The sequence below is a fragment of the Gracilinanus agilis genome, chromosome 3 (assembly GCF_016433145.1).
Source record: "Gracilinanus agilis isolate LMUSP501 chromosome 3, AgileGrace, whole genome shotgun sequence".
In the NCBI taxonomy this organism is placed as follows: Eukaryota; Metazoa; Chordata; class Mammalia; order Didelphimorphia; family Didelphidae; genus Gracilinanus; species Gracilinanus agilis.
Window position 1 is genome coordinate 277,149,535 of NC_058132.1, and position 26,029 is coordinate 277,175,563.

General features: G+C 32.8%; 1 protein-coding gene across 1 annotated transcript in view; it reads right to left on the minus strand.

Moving 5' to 3' along the window:
- Window positions 1-6,264: 6,264 nt before the first annotated feature.
- RIF1 (replication timing regulatory factor 1) overlaps window positions 6,265-26,029 on the minus strand; it is a 50,759-nt gene continuing 30,994 nt past the window's right edge. The window contains exons 21-35 of the mRNA XM_044669879.1: window positions 25,098-25,362; window positions 23,856-23,898; window positions 23,378-23,580; window positions 21,544-21,640; window positions 19,741-19,863; window positions 18,202-18,353; window positions 17,845-17,922; window positions 17,682-17,736; window positions 14,184-17,210; window positions 11,556-11,711; window positions 11,294-11,371; window positions 11,094-11,209; window positions 8,905-9,058; window positions 7,160-7,268; window positions 6,265-6,544 (exon numbers count right to left, since the gene is read on the minus strand). Of these exons, the coding sequence (XP_044525814.1) occupies window positions 6,330-6,544; window positions 7,160-7,268; window positions 8,905-9,058; window positions 11,094-11,209; window positions 11,294-11,371; window positions 11,556-11,711; window positions 14,184-17,210; window positions 17,682-17,736; window positions 17,845-17,922; window positions 18,202-18,353; window positions 19,741-19,863; window positions 21,544-21,640; window positions 23,378-23,580; window positions 23,856-23,898; window positions 25,098-25,362 (4,871 nt within the window). The 3' untranslated portion in view covers window positions 6,265-6,329. The remainder of the gene's footprint in view (window positions 6,545-7,159; window positions 7,269-8,904; window positions 9,059-11,093; window positions 11,210-11,293; window positions 11,372-11,555; window positions 11,712-14,183; window positions 17,211-17,681; window positions 17,737-17,844; window positions 17,923-18,201; window positions 18,354-19,740; window positions 19,864-21,543; window positions 21,641-23,377; window positions 23,581-23,855; window positions 23,899-25,097; window positions 25,363-26,029) is intronic.

Sequence of the window (26,029 nt, forward strand, 5' to 3'; positions counted from 1 at the left end):
CAAGAGAATTCAATGTTAGTCTAAGAAAAAATAAGGAGAAAAGTAAACTTGCTACCACAAAAGCATACATAATGCATTCCAAAGTCCACAAGAGTTGATTTGTAGATTGCCGGTAGAAGTTTCCTCTCCATTTATGCAGCTGACAATATATTTCTATGACTTAATTACTTCAGAACATGTAAGACTTATCCATTGCATTTATCAAATATATATTTATATATATATATACATATATATTTCCTGGTAATGTAAAATTAAACTATCTTAGAAAAATGAGTTCAAGTGATAGGCACAACAATACTATTGGGAGGGCCCCTGAACTGTTTTAAATCTTTGTGACTAGGCTTTGCCAGTCAGTATTCTGCTAAGTGCATCTTTGGTGGAGAAGTACTTCCACCAGGAGAGGTAGAATGTTAAAATAGATGGAATTACGATGGAATCAATATTCTCCTGAAATCCCCAAGCCCCAACCTACTTAATTCACAGGTATAATTTAATGCTCATGCATTATAGGAGAGAAACAGAGCAATAGGAAATTAAATACTTCAAGTTGATGTGTGGCAAACACCAAAGAAAATATCTTTATTACAACACGAACAGCTCAAGTATGTCATTAGAAAATCAGGCTTATGTAATTGGTAAGGACAGTGAGATGTAAGAATTGAGATTTTGTCTAAATAAAAAAAGAAAATGTCAATAGCACCACTATGCCCACACTAACTAGACACAGATAATCCAAATACAATGATAAAAACAAAAAAACAAAAAACTTCCTCAAAGCCAGGTTTCTACCAGAGGTAATTTCTTTAGACAAATATAGATCAGATTTATCCCACTTAATTAACACAGGGACAAATCTTATGCTATCTGACAAGTTTATAAGAAACAAGCTTTGCAAATCATAAATTAAGATATAAGCTATTTCTTCTGTCCACCTAAGTCTGAAACCAAAGTCAATAGTTTTTATGAACCTAATACTAATTTTAAGCATATCCCTTGTACCCTTTACAGAAATCCAAAGTTTCTTTCACTTATTCCATTAACACCTTATCTTCGATTCTTCAAGAATAAAATATGGAGCATAAAATCTTCAGACAACTGAAGCTGAGTCCTTAAGTGGCAAAACAATTCCAATCATTTTTGATGTAAAACATTCTAAAACATCTCATAGTTCCCTGCACTCTAAAACACCAAAGTCTGAACATGTATATTTTTTGATGATTCATTGTTAATAATTTCTAAACTGAGAAATCATTCCTCATAATGCTCTGAAGCTATGGTATCAACTCAAGTATTAGAAGACTTTTTGCCAGTAAGGGACATAACGATACCCAGACTGCTTGGTAGGATTATTCAGTTCTAATTCTCTTCCCCATCTTCTAAATTGGCTATTGTGAAATCTTTAAGCTTAAAGTGGCCCAAAATTATATCATAATTTGAGGGTAGCAAAAGGTTTCTTGTGCAATTAAGAATACACAGACTTTGTTTTTCTTCTGGTGACCTATAATAGTGAAGCTAATTGCAAATACACAGAAATCTCATCACCATCAGGTCATCATTCTTTTAACAATTTGTACATCTGGTGGCAATTTTCAGGAAACAAACAGGTTTGACACCCTTGAATGTTTGTACTTTATATTTATAGCCTGGTTGGGAGGCTGATGATGGGAAATAGTAGTGACATATATCATAAAGAAAAATCTTATAGATTAACACTCTTATGTACTGATTTTTAGACTTACCCATGATACCTTGCTGAAATATCCATTTTTGCTTCATTTCGTTACCAACTATAAAAAGCCCCCAAAATCCTAACTCTAATTTGATAAAGCTTTACAGGGAAAATGTGTTTAGCACAGCAGTTTGCAAACAGCATGTAATCAAGAATGTTAGAACCTGAAGGGATGTTGGAGAATATTGTTCACATGGGGAAGGTGATAAATACTTCATTTAGATATGGTTTAAAAAAGATGTCAGGTTACCTTTTCAAAGCACATATTTATTGCTACATGAATAGCATAGTTAATATTATTTTCTACCTTGTTTTCTTTAGCCAAAGAGAGGAAGTATTAGAAAACCAAACGTTTCCAAATCTAAATACAAAATCATCTCTAGATTAATAATTGAATATGAAACATCTTTTATTCAGGATAGCATTTAGTGGGAAATTAAAGATTACTACAGCAAACTTACTTCACTCAGAATTGCCCGGTCCATCTGGAAATTTAACATTTGCCTTCTTATATCTAGGTTATATATTTTTTAATGCTAGACCTCCTATTTGTGATTTCATAAAGTATAAGGCATTATAGTAAAAAAAACTCCTTCTCCTAAAGCTGTGGGACAAGTCTTTACAAAATTTTGCCTAGGAGAATACAAAAGTTAAATTGCTTACCCTGGAGTCACAGTTAAGCATCAGAGGCACAACATGAACTCTGGTTTTACTGAAGACAGCTCTGTCAGGCTTTTTGCAAAATCTTGCCCTTCAGATAGCGATAGATAGATAGATAGATAGATAGATAGATAGATAGATAGATAGATNGATAGCGATAGATAGATAGATAGATAGATAGATAGATAGATAGATAGATAGATAGATAGATAGATAGACAGACAGACAGACAGACAGACAGAGACAGATAGATCACATTTCCTAAGTATTTTTTTATTTGAAAACTCTCAAGATAAATCTTATATCAGTTGAGAGATTTATCAAAAGCTTTGGAAAGTATACTCCCAATGCAACTACCTTCTAAGAGCTCTTTTAGCTACTACAATGAAATATTTCACAGCTTAAAAGATTTTTGTAGGTCAAAATCAAAAATCTACTTAATTTCATTAATTAAAAGTTCTATTCTTGACATTTCACCTTTCCAGATTTTGTTTTCAGGCTCATTCTAAAATTCTGATAATCAAATGAACCTGATGCTCAGTATGAAAAGGATGAATTTATCTACTCTATAAAGTGCAAAATAGCTCCAAGAGGCTGGAGAACCCACTCCTGGAGACCCCCCCCCCAAAAGAAAAAAGTTTCTCAAAGTGTAAATTAAAAAGCCAAAACCAGTCATAACTACCAACATTTTGTTAATAAGTTTATGGCTTCCTGACACACTCTTATCAAAAACAATAATCAAAATCAATTCAAGAACAAGATAAAGCTGAGCTCCTTCCAAATGAATTACAAAGTTGACCAAAATATAGAAATAGATAACAAGAGAACTCATTAATGCCTTCAACCATATTATATCCCTTAATTTCCATTTACTTTTTCTAATGCTAAATCACTTGGCATTCAAAAACTAGATCCTTGATCTCCATCCACCCCATCACCTCCCCTGATATTACATATAAATAGGTAGGAGATAGTAACTATATTTAAATACTTAATGTCTAACAAAACACTTAGTAATTTATTAATCTCTAGATGGAAAATAATCCATTGCCAAAGACTTAAACTTAAGATGTTTTTATTCAGATTTAAGGCCGTACCCCCTCCCTACCCTCCCCCCCAACATTGTTATCCAATGGTTCTTTCCTATTAATGAAACCAATTCTTGCTCTGTTATTTGTAGTTAGGATCAAGTTATTGAATCCCAGAAATCCAAACATTATTGACAAATTTTAATAAAGCTCTAATAAAGAATCTGAATCCCATAGACTAAGTTAGAGAACTAAAAAACTACAGTAAAACCTCAGTATAATTTTTTTTTTATAATAGTGCAGATAGAACAGAGGTAAACTTCAGCCTACTCTAGCAAAACAAAGTGTAAAAGCAGATTTTAGAATGGAAAAGATGTCAAAACAGGGCATGCCTAACCCACAAGAACTCTTTTTGGAGAGGAGATACAAGTATCACTAATTACAACTTTTTTTTTACCTCTTTCCCAAGGGTCATTTACTTTCTAACCTTAGGTTAACTGTATAAGCCTAGTTTGATTACAAGGGTTCCTTGAAGTTACAGAATCACTTTTTCTACCAAGAATGCATATTTCAGTCTTTTTGTTCATTTTCATTGAATCCTAATGAAGTTTTCCTTATCTAGAAATAGAAGATAAGGCATGTGGATAAAGATGACAGAAAAAAAATTAAGTTTAACCAAAGGAGTGGTGAATGAAACTCTCAGAATTACTGTGCAAAATTAAAAAAATAAAATAAAATAAAACATGCAAAAAAATCTCACTATATATTTCAGAATATAAAATGAAAGTGAGAAATTATCTGCAAATTTATATAGGTGAATCTATGTGCTTTTATTCTAATGCAACTTGAGCTTTGATTTTGTGAATTTGATGAAGTGTATTAAAATGAATGTTAATAAATAGTCACTTATTTTGAGTATCTGAAAACCTAATGTTTTTTTCCTGCCATTCCCATCTCTTGTTCTTGATCCAATGAAAAGTAGTGACCAATTTTTATTCTTTTTACTATTCTTAAGAATGTTTTTGAAAAAAAAAAAAAAAAGTTCTTAGGCAAGAAACATGTCAATCATTTGAAAATGACAGATGTTAACCCTGTCATAAAACTATGTTTAAAATACCCAGATAACACTAATCTGACTTTCTTTGAACTGTAATACATATAATTATTTTAGTATTTCCAACAAAAACAATACCAGTGACCTCATTTTTATTAGGACAGAAGGCTTATTATTTTCCCTAAATGGTTAGGATAGTCATACTGATTTGCCTACATTCTAACTGTTTTCCCTGAGGCCATTAGCACAAAGGTTTAAGAAAGATATTATTCACCCTGTGGCCAATGGAACCTTAAAGGTGCAGACAAGAACTGAATAGATGACTAGTATCATTAGCATTGAGCTAAATGATCAAAACCTATTTAAGAAGGTGTGTCTTTTGTACTGAAGACAAGGTTCTGCTAAACAAAGAATAAAAAAATAGTAGAACTCACCTGTTGTTTAAGTCATGTAAGTGAAACTAAATGTAAAGTATGGAGTGGGAGACCAGGCATAACTAATGACAATATTATTTGGCACAATTTAATGTTTGTTTTTTTTTTTGTTCAAATTTTCTGAAGTCAAGTAGCCATAAAAGGAACATATAGTCAAGTGTGGGCCCCCAAATAGAATCAAACCTCTGGGTTTTTTGCTAGTTAAACTGAGCTAAAACTGTCTAAACAGAATGTACTTTCATAAAGCATCAATAAAACTGGCAAACTTTCAAGTGGTCTTCCTTTGATTGAATCCTTTCATATATATATATATACACACAAAACATAAAGGGAATTGAAAACCAAAATCATTTAGTATTTCAGTAATTTTATGATCTTGGTATCTTCTGAATAATAATGTACTCTCTCTTTTCTGCTAAGATTTCAATGACTGATCACAGAGCTCACTGTTGTAGGCCTTTGTAGGCTTCTTTATGTACAAATAAAGTGATCTCATGAAGACCCTCCATACTGGTAATACAGTACATAATATATACAAAGTGGATTTCTAGATTGTAAAACCAAGAACTCTTACCCAAAAAGGTCTTTATGAGAAGCTATATAAACCATGCAATTAATCAGTTGAAATTTATAAATTAAAAATCAAACATCTATAATCTATACAAAATATACAAATGGTTATGCACTTAACTGTGTTTATGACGCAAAGAAACAAGTCCCCTTGGGAAAATACTTCTGCACTTTCCTTTGCCAAGCAAATGAAAAGGGCCTAGGAAATTACATTAATATGAGGATGCCAAAATGATGGTGGTTATAATCATTTTTTAACATTTCACCTTTCATGGGACTTGTCCATAAAATCATGCAAAAGCAGGTTAACTTCACTGTGGGAAAAAAAACAAACCAAAAAACCTTTGATTCTGCTGCATCTCATTTGAGATGCTTCATCAAAAATGATTTGCTTAGCTCTTAGGCACAACAAATCCAAATGGGAATAGAATATCAAACACTACTAATAGCTCTGCAAGTAATCTGGCTTTCAAATAAAACATTTTCAATTTCACTTACTTAAAATGTCATTTTACATAAAGTTTTAAAGGAATTTTAAAAAATGTTTCAGTTTAGGAACATTTGATTTCAGTCTTTCCTCATGTTTTAGTAAAAATCTTGCTTTAAATACTTGAAAGATGATGCATAGCAGCAAATGAACAAACACTTCACATGGAAAAATGCTATCCCACAAAATTTTTTTAAAATTCAATGTACATCATGATATATTTCTCACGGTTAAAAAGGTCTACCCTGCAAATATCCAGTCTCTTAAATTCTAAAATTTTGTTTTTGGAATGTTTCGGAGTGGCCATCTTCAGTTAACAAAAACTGTGATGTTAAAGAACTTCTATGTTATTCTAAGGAAAATCCTAAGTAGTGCTTTCGTGGGGTGGTGACCTCCATCGAGATTGGAGATTTTTCATTATGCAGTTAGTCATGCTACCAAGTTTCTCTTGCATTTCAAAAAGTTGACTTCCTGAATAATTATGCAGGTCTTCTGAATCTAGTTGAAGGGCAAGAGCACTGATTTGAGCCATAAGATTTCTGGCCTGATGACTATCTGAGGCAACTGGCTCAATTAGATCTATAAGAGAAAACAAAATAGAACAATTAGTTTGGTATACAGTTAAGCAAAGTATCATATGATTTCCTGAGTACTTAGTGATCTGTAAAATGTTAATAATTAGTTTTATCTATTAGCAATAAGTTCTACCATACCAGAAAAAGACCCATATACAAATACTATCTTAGTTATATAAAAACAAAATCTTAGAACCACAATGAGCTAATCAAAAGGAATATCAAATTTTGAAAGCTCTCAATTTTTTGATATCTCCAATCATGGTTTAAATTTGTAATTTGGAAAGGTATTTTTACATTTATCATCTAGTACCGCAAAACAATTAAGTCAGGTGAACAATACATCATTACTCCCATTTTTAAAAGTGAAAAACCTCAGCTCACCAGCATACAAATTAATGCCATTCAAAAATATTGTTCATGTTACTTCTGTTCCATTCCATTTCATAATATATCTATAATAAGAGTCAAGGGACATCAGTGTTGCTTTTCATTTAGACTTGGATAACAGGCCCAGTATGTTACTTGTTTGGATATAGGGAGGCAACAAAAAAAGCCAAGCTAAGGGTTTATTCTGAATTATAACTATAGAAATAACACTTATAAATGAGAACTATACCTGAAACAAATGTTTCTTCATCAGGAATAATTGGTTTATTTTCCATTCCATTTAATGATTTCTCTGAAACCTCAAAAAGGGTAATTTCTTCTAGTCCTCGAGACTTCATCTTGATATAGGAAATTTAAAAAAAATTAAATTTGACTTTTAAAAACGAAAATTTGAAGTGATAAAACATGAAAGGCATTTTAAAAAAAACCCTTATCTTCTGTCTTTGATTCCAAGGCAGAATAGTAGTAAGGGGTAGGCAATGGGGATTAAGTGACTTGCCCAGCGTCACACAGCTAGGAAATGTCAGAGTCCAAATTTGAACCCAGGAGCTCCCATCTCCAGGCCTCTCAATCCACAGAGCCACCCAGCTGCCTCCTTCAAAAGGCATTTTTCAACCTAACTTTCTTAGCTAAAAAATGAACTAAAGTAACAGCAACAAAGTACAATGTTACTAAGTGCAAAGACATCCAAAGGGAACAGGTCCATATCAGCAAAGTAAGCATGGTGATGTGGGTACTGTAATGACCAACAACCCTAAAAGACTTAAGAGTTCTCAATGCCATGTTGGACCACACAAATGATAGAGTATTACCTACTTCTGAAAAGAAGAGGTGGGTTCAAGATACATGATAAGACACATTTATGAACATGATCAACATAGAGATTTGTTTTACTTGGCTATGTATGTCTTTTATTCCACTAGAAGGGGGTTTAGATGATGAGGAGAAAAATGAATTGATTAGATATCTTAAAGAAAACCAGCTTTGAAAGAATGACTGAAATGAATACCAGATGAAGCATACAAACCACTTCTAGAAAGAGGTGATGGTATCAGGATCCAGACTGAGAAAAACGGTTTGAGACAAGGCAAATATATGAATTGATTTTGCTTGGCTGTGCTTACTTTTAATAAGAATTGTTTTCTTTCATTCATTGGTGGGGAAAGCAAGCAAAAATGTTGCCAAGAAAAAAGCATTTAAAAATGCACAGAAAAGTAGGAAACTTAGAAGGAAACAAAGAGAAACAAAAAACAGGATAGCTTTGAAAGAAGCAAGCTGAATTTATTATATACTTAGGAGAAAATGGCCTCTGTGGTTTAACATATCTCCCTTTTCTGCGTGGAAATGTTCATTTTGGAGAGTATTAAATTTGGATTTTTTTAAAATAAAAAGTCTTATAAAAGTAATGGAAAATGGGGTTAAAGACTTGGAAATATTATAGGATAAAATAAATACAAGTCATGAGGAAATGAGAAGAACACTAGAAAACTGGTCAAAAGTCAAGTTTAAATCAAATATTCCAATCCTCAAAGTGAGCATATATATGAGTATAGATGGAATAGGAAAAAAAAATCTTATGTAAAATACCATAAATGTTAATCTGCTAAGAGTATTCCATATAGACAAGTTTCCCTCCACAGTGAAGAGTGTGGTCTCCTCATATAAGATCTATTGTTTTAAAAATAGAAATTGCTATTAAAAGCTTTCTGAGGAAAAGGACATTTGTGTTCTCATTAGCCTTCAATATTGTAATAAATTTAGACCCCACCTCCATCCTGCCCACACAAAAAGAAATATTTTCTTAATAATAGGGCAAGCATTACAAACATGTAACCATTTTTCTCAGAGAGAAGAAAGTATTACAAATATACTTTTAAATTAAGTATTAAAAGTCTAAAGTCTTTGTATAATGACTTCCCTTGGGCACTTTATTATAAATGATCAGTACGGTTAATTTAGAAAAATTATTTTTACCTGCTGTTCATGATATACTCTGAGAGCCTTTTTAACATTGGAAACTTTTGGAGAACGAATAGGAAGTGTTTTTATTTCAGTTGCAGTAAGAGTGCTTAGATCACCAATCGTCTTAATATTCTTCGCTCTAATGAGCTGTCCCAGGCCTCTTGCCCTGAAGAGTAGAAAGTCAGAAGGGAAAAAGTCACCTTATAAAATGCAGTTTTACATTAAATTTTTACTTTCCATCCCAATATTCTCCAAATTGCTTTTCCCACTTTACGTCAAACATTGTTAAGTTTGTTTTCTCTTCATATTACAATCACATGTTTTAATTCACTAATGTCAAGCTATTTACCTATTCAAGTGGCAAGCTGTGCCCTGTAATTTTTTCTTCCTCATCACTATTCATTATCCTTTACTACTAAACAATGCCACTGTCTTATTCAGGCATCTTTTGGGGGATTGGGGGTGGGGGATAGGTAGCAGGAGGGGATAGCAATCTAAACAGTAGTACTATGAGGAATAATAAGATTTTAACTCTATGATTCATAAAACATATGATTTCATAGCAGGTATCCTGGGACACAAAAGTGTGTCACAAAAACCTAAGAGTAAAATGTCACAGAAACTAAGCTACTTTGCAGCTCTGGCTCCTTTCTATTTACCCTCTACCTTTGCCTAACATCCTGATTCAAAACCCCAAACTCCATGATGAACACAAAGAAGATGGGACAGTTCTAGCAGAGAATCAAAGAAACAACTACTTTTCATCTTTACCTGTCTTCATTGTTGTCAAATGTTTCAAATATACAAAAGATGCAAGATATTCTACAAACAAAAGGTCCCAAGTGAATGTTAAACTATTCACTTCCTTTGGCATGCTCAAAACTCGTAACACCTATGAAAAATTATTATCTCAGCAGTTTTTTTTTCAAAATGAAATCAGCATCAGAATGAGTCAGAATTCTCTCCCCATGGCCCAATCTTCTTCAACCAATTATGATGTCCAAAGATTCCAAACTGTGAATGTACAAAAGGTAAGGACAATACTTTGCTTCACCTACCGCATCATTGGAATTCCCCATAAGGAAGCATCCCGAGCACAATATACAGTTAAGACTTCTCCTATACAATAGTAAGTAAAACTATCAAGGCATCTTGAAAGTTGCCATAAAGTCACACAGTATGACGACAAACCCCTTCCCAAGTCTAGCTTCTACTGGGGCTTCAGGGTGCTGCAGAGTATATTCAAATGAATTTGACTTGGCCAGCATAACTCTTGTTTACTTTCCTCTGGGCCGATTTGTCACATAATCAGTCATTTGAGGAGGTCTTTTAGGTATGTAGGTATTGAAGTGGACAAGAGAAACTGATCAAGTCTAATTCTAAAATTCTTGGAATACATATAAAATTCTTTATTCAAATTACTGAATCAAGAAGCCTTGGTTCACCAAGATAATCTATTTCATTTTGGAAGAAGCTAATCATTGGTGATTTCTTATATTAAAATAGTATCTAACCCAGTAATTTCTAACCCAGTGCTTTCTTTTCTTTTTTCTTCCTTTCTTCCTTCCTTTCGCCATGTAGTTTTCCATTTCCATAACAACCCTTCAAATATCTGAAAATTGCCTTTATATATCCATCGTAAGACATCTCTCCTTTAGTTTAAAAATATTCCTTCAAACTCTTTTAGTTACCCTCATTCCTTGAATTGTTAGGATCTAAAATAAGCACTATGAGCAGCTAGGTGGTGCAATGGATTGGATGCTAGGTCTAAGGTCAGGAAGACTCATCTTAAGTACAAATCTGGCCTCAGACACTTATTTGCTATGTGATCCTAAGCAAGTCAATTAATCCTGTTTGCCTCAATGTCCTCATCTATAAAATGAGCTGAAGGAAATAGCAAACCACTCTTAGTATCTTTGCCAAGAAAACCCTAAATAGGGACACAGAGTTCGGCATGACTGAAACAACAACAAAATGAACATTATTTCCAAACACTAGTCCATACACAGAATTAGGTTTTTGGTTTTCTGTTAATTCATACTGACTGACCCATGAGTTTCTTAAAATATCCAGATCTTTATATCAAGCCATATTTCCCTTAGTGTGTAATTATCTGGTCTATATTTTGAATCTATGTTTTTTGTTGTTTTTTTTTTTTTTTTTACTACTGGTGATTTGATTTTACAGCTGAGGCCACTTACCACATATTTGAAGTAATCTGAGGTAAAATAATGTCAACCGGTGCTCCACAGCTCACCAAGGCTGGATATATACTTTCACTGGAACATTGAGGGGATTCTTTGGTCATTTCGGCAATCTGAACAATTAGATAAATTGTTAAATAAGGATTACATTACTGAAAACAAACATTAAAGTTACACAAAAACTAAATTAGTCTTACTAAACACTTCTTTGAGCTCTTAAATTTAGGGCTACGTGATCCTGGGGACAGAAATCCTTTGGTTGGAGTGGTATTATGCTAGATAGAAAAAAAGGAAAAAAAAAACTCACTCAGAACCCTAAATAACTATGGAATAATTCAATTTGTAAAGTTTAAAATAGGTACTTTATAAAAAGTTCAATGCTCTTATAAAAATTTAGATGATATGACAATCTATTTAAAAGTTAGGTTATCACTGATTTTTTAAAAACTGGTGGCTTACCTTGGACTGTGCAGTAGGAGAACTTTTAAGACTTTTAGCTACTGAAGAATTATTTGAAGAATGAGAAGAATGTGATCTAACAACTGGACTTCTCCTATCAATGTCATCTGCCAGTCCTTCCTGGTAAATTGGATCTGCAAAGGAAACTCTCCGAACCTAAAAGAAACAGTTGTCTGATAAAATGCATTCTAATTAACCTAGTAATGTTATTGAAATTGATTTTGTAATCTTTTTCTCCCACTTAAAGGTCAATAAATGAGTTGCTTCCAGTACTAGTACTAATAAATATTAGTGGTTAAGAAATAATATTCACACTATTTAGAAAGACATGCTAAAACCAAAAGTTCATTTCATATTTTAGCTACTAGGTCTGTGTCTGACTATTTTCCCTATATCTCTGAAATCAAACAATTTAGTGGTGATAAAATTAGAAACTATAGTGGCCAAACCACAAAAAAGGCTGCCTACGACCATATATTTCAGTCTTTCTTTTGGAAATTTCATCATTTTCTCTTGTAGAATTCCACACAAGGAGGCTTTACTTGCTCAAGTTTTAATGTGAAATAAATTATAAAGCCAGTTGATATTTAGCTGCACATTGGGAAATTTTTGGCCTTAGCTACTTAACTGACAATAGTTCCAAAGTTTCATATTAGAGTCTAATTCATACCAACATTCCTGATCTAAATAATGTTTTTTAATTGATTGCAGTGAGACTTACTCTGATAGTTGTCATGCCGTAGGATAGCATTGGTGAACCTTTTTGAGATAGCATGCCCAACCTGCACCTTCAAGCCACCTATGAGCCCTTTGCATTACCCTGGACAGCAAAGTGAAGAAGTGCTCACATTTGGCTGTTGGGCAGAGGGGCAGAACATATGAAAATTATACTCATGCACAGTGGAGAGAGGGGGGATGGAGCAGCCCCCTCCAGCATACTCTCAGTGTCCTCCATTCCCCTTATAGCTGATTATCCAACTGTTCTTAGCTTTAGGGAGACAGTAAACACAAGGATAGCCTTAACAAAATCTCAAATGTTGTAATTTTTTCTAGTAAGATTATAGTCCCTGAAGTATTTTTGACATCTAGTCATAGCTACCTCTACTTTCTAATCACATACCTTTAGTAAACTTCTGACTATACTGCTTGTGCTATTTTTTCCCCTCCTAAATGCTTTTTCTGCCATAGTTTTCCTTGCTAGTTTTAGGGTTTCTTTAGAAGTTTACCTTCTTAACATATTAATGTAGTCTGTAACTTATGTAGTCTATTTCTCAACTCACCAAGTCATATCAAATATGCTCCCTTGTGTTATCTTTAGTTCATTCTGTAACTGTATGCAGAGGTAATAATGGGTTTTATTTTGGGTTGGTTTTTTGAGATATACAAGCAATAAACAGTGATGTCTAGAAAAAGCTTCTGAAATACTTTTTAAAAAATGCACTAAAGAGAATATATGTTGAAAAGAAACTACAAATAAGATTTTTAAAACTGATTTTATATGTTGCCAAGTTTCAATATGTCAGGGACAACCCTTTTTTTTTAATCTTGCCTTTATTAGCTATCCTTTACAATGTCTTCACTTTTGTTCTGTCCACCAAAAATTTCAATATAGTGAGGAATTTCTCTGCTCAGGAAAAAAGATTTTCCCAGAGGCACACAAGTGCTACTAAGTATCTGAAGCCACATTCGAACAGAAAGTCCAGCTCTGTATAATCTAATTGCCTTTAAAAATCCTTTTTATAGTTCATGCGGAAAGGCAGGTAAATGCAGAAGACTTCAAGAAAACAAACTATAAAACTGAAGGTAACACAAATTACCTATAACTCAAAGCCCTTCAGGGGAAAGCTTGATTAATCTACTCAAAGAAACCTAAGTAAATGAGAATTATAAAACTTTTCTAAGCAAGTTAAAATATGAACATGAAATTTTACAAATTTAACTGATGATTGGCTATACAATTAGTGATTCAAGGAAACGTAATTAGTTGTGAACTAGTCACTGCAACAGGACAATGGGTTATATGGAAGTTAAAATGGTGATTTATTAAATCAGGCTATGGAAACTCTCAATAGGCAGCCATTGAAATGTACATCCAGAACACCAAACTTTAAAAAATCTTGGAATTTTCTGGCTCTTTACTTTTTGCCTATGGCAGCAGGCTAAAAGATCAAAGAAAGAAGATTTAGACCTGGAAGGGCACAAACTTATATAGTAGTACAATCCTCTACTTTTTAACATATGAAGGCTCAGAAATGACTTGTCCAAGGTCACAATGTAATAACTGGCAAAATTAAGACTTAAAATGCTACTCTTCTGGCTTCAGAACTAATGTTTGTTCTACTATATGCTGCACTAAGCTCTAAAACATTAACAAATGAGCTGTAATGGAATTTCGTCTGTCCTATTTGAATTAGAAGTTGCTTTTTAGCTGCAACTATATTAGATTACTGTTCTTCATTTTGTCCCTACAATCTGGAGCAGTGCATTTAGGATGAGATTAAACTAGGTAATTGATGTTCCTTATGGGCAAAAATCATAGAATCATACGCATGTTAGGAGGGATACAGAGATAAATTATATACCTTCATACACACATATGCAGAGGAAAAGTCCATTTTCTAAGCTTACCTTATTAAGAGGTGATGGGGCCTCATCTTCTTGTTGCCTTTTTATTCCTCTCTTCAAAATGCTGGTAGATGGAGAAGCCAAAGGAGACCATATACAACGTGTACGCACTCCACTTGGGCTTTCATTTTCAGTCTGAGTGTCTGTTCCCCTTAATTTTTGAGGAGAAACATTATTTTCTATTATCAGTTCAGAAACATTTACAAGTGTTTTTGCTGGTTCTTCCACTTTCTCTGAGGTATCCTGAATTTTCTTTATATTAATTTCATCCACCACATCTTGACCTAACTTAGTTTCTTCAGTGTCATTAGTGTCCACTTTTACCTTTTCTGATGTGTCAGATTCTGCTTTCACTTTTATAGTATTTATTTCCTCAGGTGATTCTAACACATCAGTTTCAGCACTTGCCTCAAGTGCTTTGGCCTGCGCACTACCCATCTCAGCCTTAGTATCAGAGAGTGTTTTAGTATCGGCATTATCTACTTCAGTCTTAGGCTCAGTTGTTTCCCTTTCTGCCATGTCACTTTCCCCAGATGTGTCAATCTGCATCCCTACCTCAGGGACATCTACCTCAGCACTTGACTTAATCTTATCTATCTCAGCTGTAACAATTTCACACTTTATCTCTGTTTCTGAAATGTCTGCTTCAGGATCAGATTTTGTCTTTACATCAAATGTACTATTTCCATCATCAGCATTCCTAAGTTCTACAGACTGACTTATTTCCTCTTTTAATGAAGTTATTGGTTGGCCTTGGTTCATCTCTAGAAAAGGTTTCTGTTCCAAAGAATCCTGAGAATTATTAATTGGTAAACTAGGATCATTTATTTTATCACCTTTATCAGAAGGTTCCTGTCCTAAAAAGTCTGTTTTATTATCAATAATAACGCAAGTTTTGTTTTGAAAGTTTATTTTTTCAAGGGGAGAACAATCCCCAAGACTGGAATTTTCTTTCAATTCATTTTCTGGTGCAGTCATTGAAACACTCACAGCTTCAGTCTCTTTACTGTGAAGTAATGGTTCAACTACAATAAAAGATTCCTTTAAAGGTGTTACCTCTATGTCTGTGCTAACATAAGAAGTTTCCAAAGTACACTCAGTAGCCTGCAATTCTAGTTTTTGTGGTTCATTAATTTTTACATCATAATTATCTGTGTTTTTTAATGAAGTAAAGAATTTTTCCTGAAGTTTTGACTTTTCTCCACAACAATCACAGCTTTTTGATCTTCTTACCCTCCTACTTCTTTTGTGAAGACATTCAGTTGCCTGTAGGGGGTGGTTTTCAGAAAGCAAAGAGGTATCAGATGTATCTGAAACATCTCCCCCTGGAGAAACAGCAATATTGTCCATAGAATCTTGTTTATGTAGTTTTTTATTTACATTTCTAGTCCTTAAAATTAATTCTGGCACAGAGTAGTTTGTAACAGCGTCCTCTGTCAATGTGTTAGTTTTACTTTTCTCCTCATTTGTGTTCTCTGTATCACTAGAAACTTCTGATGGGTCTGCAGATATTATAGAATCATTAATAATAGAAGAGTTATGTTCATCCTTCACATCAAAAATTTGAGACGACAATGCTATTTCCATGTCCAATTCAGAATTTGTTTCTCCTCCATTTTTTCCTTCAGTTTTAGTTTCAGAGTCAACACAATCCTTACTTCCTATTTTTCCCTTAAGGCTTTCATTTTCAAGACTACTTCCTTTATTTTTCCATTTTCCAGATCTTTTTTTGTTAGAAATTTCTTCTTTAGTCTCTGAACTATCAGATTCAGAGTTTTCAATACTAGAAAGTAAACCTTGGGATGCTCTCCTTGTCTGATATCTTGTTCGTCCTCTTGATGGTTTTTGTGAGGATTTATCTGAACTACAATCCTGAAAATCATCAATTGACCTACTCTCAAATTCAGGTTTTAATTTGGTAATTTCAACGTTAGTTTGCTCTGAAGTCTTCTCAAGTACATTGTTTGCTTTTTTACTTAAATGTTCTTGTTCACCTGCATTTTTTTCAGAAACTGGTTTCTGCTTTTGTGATACATCATCTTTTATTTGTGATAACTTCTTCTGAACACACTTCTCCTCTTCCTTTCGCCTTTCCTTTTTTTGTTGACTGTTTTCTTTATCTTGTCTATCTGGAGTACCTTCTGTATCTGAGCGTCGTCTTAAAGACCTTCTAAGTGTTTTTTGATTAGATAATACCTGTATATGACTATCATCATTAGGTATTTGTTCAGTTGGGATTATTACTTCTGGGGGTGTGTTTTCTTTGGATTCCAAATTATTTCCTACATCATTTTTTTCAGTAATATTTTCTACCTTTACAAGATTTTCTACTGGATGTTTACACTTTATTTCATCACATTCCAATACTTTAGCTTGAGGAAGAGTGTCCTGGGTATCCGATATACACTCTGTATGATCAAGCAAATCAGTCAACTTATTTTCTACAGGTATTATAGAACCACCAGATTCTTGCACATTTTTTTCTTGTTCTGATCTTAACAGCTTAGGTCTTTTACTTCCTGTGTGTTCTGTTTTATATGGCCTTCGAACCATTTTTTTGGTTCCACTAACCATTTTATCTCTATCAGGTTTTGAAATATTTATTTCTTTGGTCTTTATTTTCACTGAGGTACTTGCTATATCCATATTTCCTTGGTTCTCTGACACTGTAACAGCTCCTGATACAGTATTCAAGATAGAAGGACTAAAGGGTCTATTTTCTGATGTATCAAATTTTTCCAAAGTAATAAAAGACTGTCTTCGGCTTATAGGTCCACTAGAAACTGAGCCACTACTGGCATTCAAGGTATTTTCACTGATACATGTGTTTTCTCCTGAAGGCTCTTTTGAAACAATTTTAGAAGTATTTTTTTCAATGTGTTTTTTTATATTTAATTCTGAATTGTTATTCTCATGGCAACTTTGCATCTTATGTTTTGGAACAGAGGGTTTTTCAGGATGCTTCTCAATACTACTATCTACTTTGATATCTTCAGCATTATTCTTTGTATTAGCATTTGATTCTTCCTCCTATACAGAAAGCAAAAATTTAAAGTATCTTATGAAAATTATGGTCTTGCCAATAACTTTAATTTATACAGAAAACTCTTAAATTACATGCTAAAAAGTAATTATCACTTATTAATTTAATTACAGTTGCCAAGTCTTCCCTCTACTAAAATTCCTTATTTATAAAATAGTGGAAAATATTTGCCTACTTGCTTTCCACAGGGATAACAAAGATATTCCATAACTAGTTATGCTAACTAAACTAATTGCTAACATACAGCAACAATGTTACTATTGTTATTTTACTTCTACTCTATGAATTACAGAAAGAAATCATTTTAAGTAGTACATGAATTTTGACCTAATAATACTTAGAATCACAACCTTATGTTCCTAGAATATCATTAAAGATTATACTAGGTCTTGGAATAAAAGAAATAACAAGATGTACACATTAGTGGAGAACTTCTGACATTTCAAAAATAATCATACCTTTGGGATAACCTTTGAATTTTCCTTGGGTTCCTCAGTTAAACTTGGATTTTCCCTATAATAAATAAATATGAAAATTAGATTTTTGTTGGGCATTTGTTTTGTTTACTTCAGAAATTAGAAAGTTTTTGATGGAAGGTTTATTAGAACTTTGTTTACTTACATAGTTTCTTCTTGAGTATGGTAAGAAAAAGAATCTTGTGATATATCCAGATTATTATAGAGGGTAGGAATATCACTTCTGTAAAGTAAATCATTTTATAATTAATTAAAGAATGCTCCAATTAATAGTACATTCTAAAGTTTCCAAAGAAACATCAAAAGAACAAATTTTCGTACAAGTTAATAACATCAGAATTTGATTACATTATTATGTATCATAATGACAACTGAAGTATAGCTTTGGGTTAGTTTTAGTATGAGTTTAGTTTTAACAAAAAATAGGCTTCAAATTTACTACATAAAATCAATAGAGAAAATTCATTTTATATTGCCAATAATGTTAATTAGGCATACAAACCTTTTTGTTCTAAGTACTTCTTTCTGATGTTCAGTTAGAATTCTTTCCTTTGTTTCTTTCTCATTAGGAGGTATAAACACAAAATCAACAGATGAACAATCTTCCAAAATGTCATTCTTTTTTAGTTTTGGAGATAAAAATTCTAGTTTTAACTATAAAAAAAATTAAAAACAGTATATTTTAATTTTTAGGTTTTAAGAATTTGCATATTTCAAGATCATTCACTACTTATGTTTTTCCTATTAGAAATGTAATGCAAATTTAGAAATTAAACATTTTTAATGGTAGAGTATCTTACTATTTTGCTGCTTTCTTTAAAGGAAGGTTTATTTTAGACCACAATAAGATACAATTTGAAATCTAGTTACCTACACCAGATGGGTAAAGACATTTCTCAACACTATTTAAAGAAATCAAATTGTTCAAAGAGTTATCTTTTTATCAAATAAGCCAAGAATTATGGCACCAACTAGGAAAACTGGTAAGAGAAAGGACAAGTTGCTGTAGCTGGTGGGAAATTTTAAATAATAGTAATGAGGTTTTCCAAAGTACAGACACTTTGCCCTCTGCTTTGACAATAGCAACAGGAGCCCAAAAAGCTCAGGAATGCCATCATTGTAACCAAAATAGGCTAGAAGAAATAATGCAAGTTCTTCCCAGTAAAAATAGCTCAGGCCTAGAGTCCCAGGAGAAGCTCAAATTCTAATCTTATACTTTTTCTTCAATTGTTTTACTTTAATTATTTTCAACTTTCAGTCCTCTATTTTACATTTTTTTCCCCCAGTAAAGCTGCTTTGACCTAGATTAAGCATTCTTTGGTCTATAAATCTCAAAGTTGTTATATAAAAAGAAGATAAACAGCTTCTTAAAGACAACCAAAGGAAAAGAAACTGATATTTACTTGCTTATTTTTTTTATCTTTTTAAAAAAAAGTACTTATTGTGACAACTAAAATTTAGTTCTCAAAATGTGTAATGAAAAAATGTTAATTCTAGATAGTCTTCCCCTCGTATATTACAAATAATAAAAATAATTACTGAAACAACTTTGAGGCAGCTGGTTAGGTGGCACAATGCACAGGACAGGTCTGCCAGTCAAGAAGCCCTGAGTTCAAATCTGAATTTAGGCACAAGCTGTGTCACGCTAACAAATCATTTAACTCTGTCTCATTTCTCTCACCTATAAAATGAGTCTAAGAAGGATATGTCAAACCACTCCATAATTTTTGCCAAGAAAAACCCCAAATGGGGTCAGGAAGAGTCAGACACAACTGAAAACAAATGAACTAAAACATCTTCAATATTAGCTGGCTAACAAGTACTAAATTAACAATGAAGAATTCTGCTCCTCCCATTTTTTTCCCATCTCAACTTCTGTAGTCTTCCCTAATCAATCTCTTGCCATTACAACTGCCATTTTCAAGCCTATCGAATTCCCTCTCAAAATTTCTTCCTAACAACATTCTTGGCTATTGTTCATTAAATGTATGCCCACCTTTTAAAGGGGTCTATTAAGTCCACTTTAAAGGACCTTCCTTACCTTAGATGGTGATTTTAGATCTTTTCCTTTCAAATTCCTCACACGTAATGATAAAGAATCTTGTTTTCCAAGAGACTGTATTTCTATACCACTTATCTTTGCATCCAATTGTGAATTTTCTGTCTGTTTTTACAAGAAGATCCACATTTGAAGAAATTATGAACGTGTTAATTTTGCCTAATAATACTATTTACATAGTTCTATATCCTGTTTTTAATTATTTTACTATTTAAATTTAAATTATTTCAATACCATGTCCTACATCCATGGTGACAATCTTAAGTCAATCTGATTTTCAATTAAATCTCTTAGAATAGTGGTTTCTTAAATTTTTTTGTGTCATGGATCCCTTTGAGAATTTAGTAAAACGTACAGATTCAGACTGTTCTAAAATATACAAAATACACAGTATGATATTTTCAAATAAGATTTATCTTTTTTCTCACTGAAGTTCAGAGACTCCTCCCCTATACCACTGGCCCCAGGTTAAGAACCTCTTTTCTATAATTCTAAAATTCCCAAATATAGGCACAAAAACCCCATCCATCTTCACTGAATAAAATGCAAAACCACCATATCAGTATCAAATCTATTAGAAAGATGCTTTTTGGTCTTTATTAATTTCCCCTTGTAAATCCCTGTCTTATTACTGAAACTCAAATATTGTGTTGGTTGGAACAACATTTCATAAAGCACCATTGTACCAAGTACCATTGAAAGACTAAGGTTGAGGGCAGCTGGGTTGTTCAGTGGATTGAGAACCAGGTCTAGAGATAGGAGGTCCTGGGTTCAAATTTGGCTTTGGCAGAGACTTCCTAGCTATGTAACCCTGGGCAAGTCACCTAACCCCCATTGCCTAGTGCTTACAACTCTTCTGCCTTGGAACCAATACACAGCATTGTTTCTAAGAGAGAAGATGTTTTAAAAAAAAAAAGACAAACCTTGAAACAAACAAAAGAAAAATTCGTATAATGCTAAGAAATAATGTCTAAATTTCCTTGGTACAAAAAGTTTTTAGTTAGTGCTTTGCCAATGTTTTTAAATGTACACAATAAAATACGTAAGATTAAAAAAGAAATCAATTATATTATAGTTTTATTTATGTATTGATTTCTATAATTATTTTTTGGGAAAAAAATGCTCTCACAGACCCCAGGTAAAGAACTCTTACCTTACTAGAAATAAAGATTTGTCAATTTCATAAAAAGAGAACAAATAAATTTTACTTCTATTTTTATTTCTATTTATTATTTTGAACTAAGTCTTAAATAGTTCATTCTAAACTTGACTCTTGGAATAGATCCTCTATTCCTATCACTACAAATTTTACAGAACATAATAAAATACAGTTTCAACAGAATTGGGAATTTTTATCACTAGAAATTATATTTAGGTTTTAAGTTAATTTAGAGAAGTAAAAGGTTTTTTTGCTCCTTTAATGTGTAAATAATCACAATTCTGGCAAGTGATAAGTGAATCAGAAGTATTTTTTTCTCTGTTGGAAGATGATTAAGTTGTTGCTTATCTAGCTATTATAATTCACCCATAACTATTCTCTTCCACTTTTGCAAAAGCACAGAATTTTTTTAAAAAGAGCTTTCCTACATGAATGGTGACAAACTCAAATAGCAAATATTTCTGTAACCATGACTTAGAAAACCACAAATCAACATTATCTGTTATACTTTTTTTTATTGTCTTATTCATTCAAATTTGGTTCAGGCTAAATTTGGGTACAGGCCCTCATCCTGCTGAATTCTTTAAAAAATATATTAGAAAAAAAATTTTTTTAATGGTACTTACTCCCTCTGAATAGAGGCCACCAGATTCTTCTATTGGTTCAACTTCCAAACCAGGTAACAAAAGTAAACACTTCTGTTTGGCTTGTTTCAATACAGTCCTTCAAAAAGAAAAGGGGGCAGTGGGGAAGAGAAGGGTAGAATTGATAAGCATTGTTGAGTCCCGAGTACATATAAGAAACTTAAGATAAATACGTTTCTTGCTTCCTCCCCCCCAAAAGTTAAGGACCTTTTACCAAATTATAGCTATACCACAAAAATTAAATTTACTATATAGGGAATTTAATTATCTGTTAATATAGCTTGACGCTAAAGTAAACAAAAATAATCTTTTATGTAGTTTACTATATATAAGCTGAAAAGCACCATCAAAATAATTTCACGTCGGTGGGAATAAATGGAGTTAGAAGGGAAGTATTGAAAAAGTCTAGGAAAACATTTTTAGCCACAAACTCAGCTTCCCCTTTCTGAATCTTTTAGCTAAGGAATCTTCTGTCTCAGTTACTATTCTTTCCCTCTGTTAAAATCATTATTTTCACTTAACTTATATGATGGATGCCAAAACAAAAGAGGCTATTTAGTTACTCTCTAGGGAGCTGAATCCTCTTAATGGAATCTCAAACATGGAGGTATGAAGTTATCAAGTGCGGGGGCACAAAAATTATTCTAAGTGTTAATAAAGCCCAGACAGACAGTAAACCTGGATTCAGTCTTTTAAATCTACTTCAAAGTCATAAGAACGAACAGTGACAATTCGTACTACACTACTACCCACCTGCTGAAGATTTATCTGGCTCAGGTATTTGTGGAGGGCAGTACAAAATCAGTACTAGAAGCACATACAGAACTTGTATCCATCAGTTTCTTACAAAACTTGGGTCTTGCCCTGATTTGTGGAGGTATGAAAAGGATCTTCACCATTGATCCTTCTTCCTCTTTTGTTTGAGAATAGGCTAAGTTGCCTCTGAATTTTAAAAACTCCAGCCTCAGGTCTATGACCCTAATACTTACAGGGGTTTGTATTTACCAATGCTGCCTTCACTTTGGTTTGTATTTGCTCTTTTTATACTGTTAACTACTATGCTCATTTGAGGTCAAAGTATGTATTCCTATGCTACCTTGGCTATTAGGGAACTTGAGGTGAGGAAACTCCAACGAATACAGTTCACGTCTTTTTTTGCAACTAGTAAGTTTTTGCTATAGTAGAATTACCAAAGCAATATTGTCAAGCCCAAATAGAAAATGGGCCACTAAGAATCTCTATAGGCCACTTAAGTTTTTTTTTAAATGTAATGTTATATATATTTTATTAACTATTTCCTTCCATTTTAATTTAGTTCCAGTCACAAACACAGTTGCTGTTTTGATACCTCTGATTTGACCTGGCCAGGTCTTTCTGCTTTTCAGGACTATTCTCTATACAGGATTCCTGGCAGCTTCTATTTTCTAAACTATTATCCTGTTTTAAGCTTGATTATCTGAATTGGGTCATTAAGATGAAGAACCCCAAATGAGAAGTAGGGGTAAAGAAGGTTGCTACCAGCCAGCAGAATAAGAGTAGACAAAACTATAAAATACTAAGATTTATTAAATTTAACACCCTGAACCACTTTAAGGGTCAATTTTCCTGTACCCTTAAAAACAGGCTGAGTTATCTCTACAGCAGGAGTCAATCCCCAAGGACTGCAGATAACAATAATGAAGCCTATGGGGTAAATACATCACAGAATTAAGAAGTCCCTGTTACTGGATAGTTTCATGTATATCTACCTAATTAAAGTGTTCATTTAAAACTTCAATCTATGCACATTACTGTAGAAATAAAATGTTCATCTTACTTTAGCTCTTCAGGATACTCCAGAACAGTCTCTTTAGCAAATGTGTCATTCCAGAACTGAACACTCTGTTTGCGGATCTGTTTATTTTTGTGCAGAAATATTATGCACAATAATGGGGAGAGTTGTTCTAAAAGCTCACTGTTATAAGTGCCACTGTAGCGAAACTGAAGACATCTAAGAATCTCTCCCAAGAGCTTTTCTAACTAGGAAAAAGCATAAAATTTAGAAATATTATTTTTTAAGTTAAAATAAAACAAAACCCCCAATCAATTTAGATACTAATTCTAGAACATAAGCCATTACTATTTGATTTCAAAAATTATATAAACAGTCAAGATATATGGTTTCAAAGTATAGTAAAAAAGCAACCTGAACTTATTAGAAGATTGGGAAGATTCAAATATTAAATCTAAATTGTGAGGGATTTATAAGTGATTGGAAGAGGGGGAAAAATGATGAATTTGTCATAAATTTTTACCTTGTTGTTGAGACAGTTATATACTTTAGGCACATCTCTCAGCCTAGGGGAAAAAAATTAAGATGGAAGAAACTATTATTATCTGGCAATTCAGGCTGTAATTACATGTGAAGTTATAATCTAACTAAATAGTTGGTAAAATACTTCATACTTTACTATTTCTAAATCCATATATATATTTAACACTTAAGTAAATTTAATAAGAACAGAAATGAATTAATGGAGAAATGCATTAAAAGACTTCATAAAACAGCCAATGGTTTTGTTACTCTTTATCTAAAATTTGCTTAAAGCAAAAAATATTCATAAATAAATCACAGATCTAAAAAACTACTGTAAAGAAATGCTAAGATATAATCAAATTTATTTTAGGCCAAGTATTTGTTCTTTTTTAAGTCTCTCCCAATCCATTTTCAAATCTGGAAAACAACTCTTTGCATTGCTAGGTAATGTACAAACTGGGCATGTGTCATAGGATCAAAGATCTAGAACTACTAGAAGGCATCTCAGAGGCAATCTGGTCTAATCGCTTCACTTTGTGAATAAAAACTCAGCCTTGCTAAAAGTTACACCAATAGTAACAATCAGTTAGGGTGGGAATTGAACTAAGGTCCTCAGAGTTTAGAAACAGGATTCTACAACACTATCATTATAAGGTAAAATAATAACAAGTTTTAGAAATAAAATATCTCAGAGATCATATAATTCAAACACCCCATTTTAAAGATTCAGAAACTGAAGCACAGCAAAGTGTATTGACCTCCTCAAGGTCACAGAAGAAGAACAGAAACAGTACTCAAACCCAGGTACTATGCTTCAGATCTAGCAATCTTCCCAATATACCACATTCTACATTGCTATTACATTAGTTACTCAGATGCCACATTTTTAATTTATAAAGGAGGTTGTTACTGTAGTAAAAACACCTTGCTCTAAGGCAAACGGGCATATAGGATATGTATGGCAAATGCTATCATACACAAAATACTTTTGCAAGTCATTAGCTATTATATACAGTAATTACTACCTCCCTTCATATATGTGTAAAGCAACAAGCAACAAATACTGAATTGGAAAAATAGTTTCAACATTTTGTCTAATTTTCAAAATAGTTGATGGGTTCCCCCCCACTTAAGGTTTATTAAAATAATTCTTACACAAAATTTTAATATTTACTTTCCATTAACAGAAATTTACAAATGTAATTCTCTCCAAATTTTTCCAACAAGTTAACATACTTACTTAGAGTTTTCACATAACAATGCCAAAGGCTTTGTTAAAGTTGCAAAGATTGTTTGTATCACCGAAGGCAAAGACACATGACCAAGAATATTAGAAATAATGCTGATAATTGAACTACCCACAGAGAGTAGGGTCTCTGAATGAAGGTCTTTGAAGTTGACATTATGAAAAGCACCCAACATCTTCAGGATAAGCTTAAATAAAGAAGCCAACTTCCCTAAAGGTTCTTTTTTTTTCTTGGACCAATCTGTAGGTGTCTGTGGTACTGAAAGTAAAAGTGGTTTGGTTAAAGAAAGAAGTTATTTCAAGACTCATTCTTTCACAGAATACTTAATATCTTAGCTCCAAGATAAATAATAGTTTAAATAAGTTTAAGAATGTTATACCTGTCTAAATGTTTCCCTAAATTATATAAGTTTACATATATAAACAAAGAACACATTTAATTTATAATTTAAGGTACATAAAGAAGATGAAATGAATACAAACACTTCCCAACTTTTAAAAAGGTTCATATATAAATTTTACTATTAAAAAGGCTCTATTTTCAGGGGCAGCTACATGATGACTCAGTGGAAAGCCAGGCCTAGAGATAGGAGGTCCAAGTCTCAGACACTCCATAGCTCTTTGACCCTGGGCAAGTTACTTAACTCCGATGGCCTAGCCTTTCCACTCTTCTGCCTAGGAACCAATTCAGTGTTGGTTCTAAGATGGAAGGTAAGGGTTTAAAAAAAAAAAAAAGATATTTTTTGATCTTTACAACAACCTAGGAAATAGAGAGGATAAGTGGCATTCTCCAAATAAAAAGCATGAAATTACTCTTTATAATATACATTACATTATAGCCTATTGAATGCCTACTATGTGAAAAGGAATGGGGTTTAAAATAGGCATAAGACAGTCCTTGCCTTTGTTGAACTTAATTAGCATCC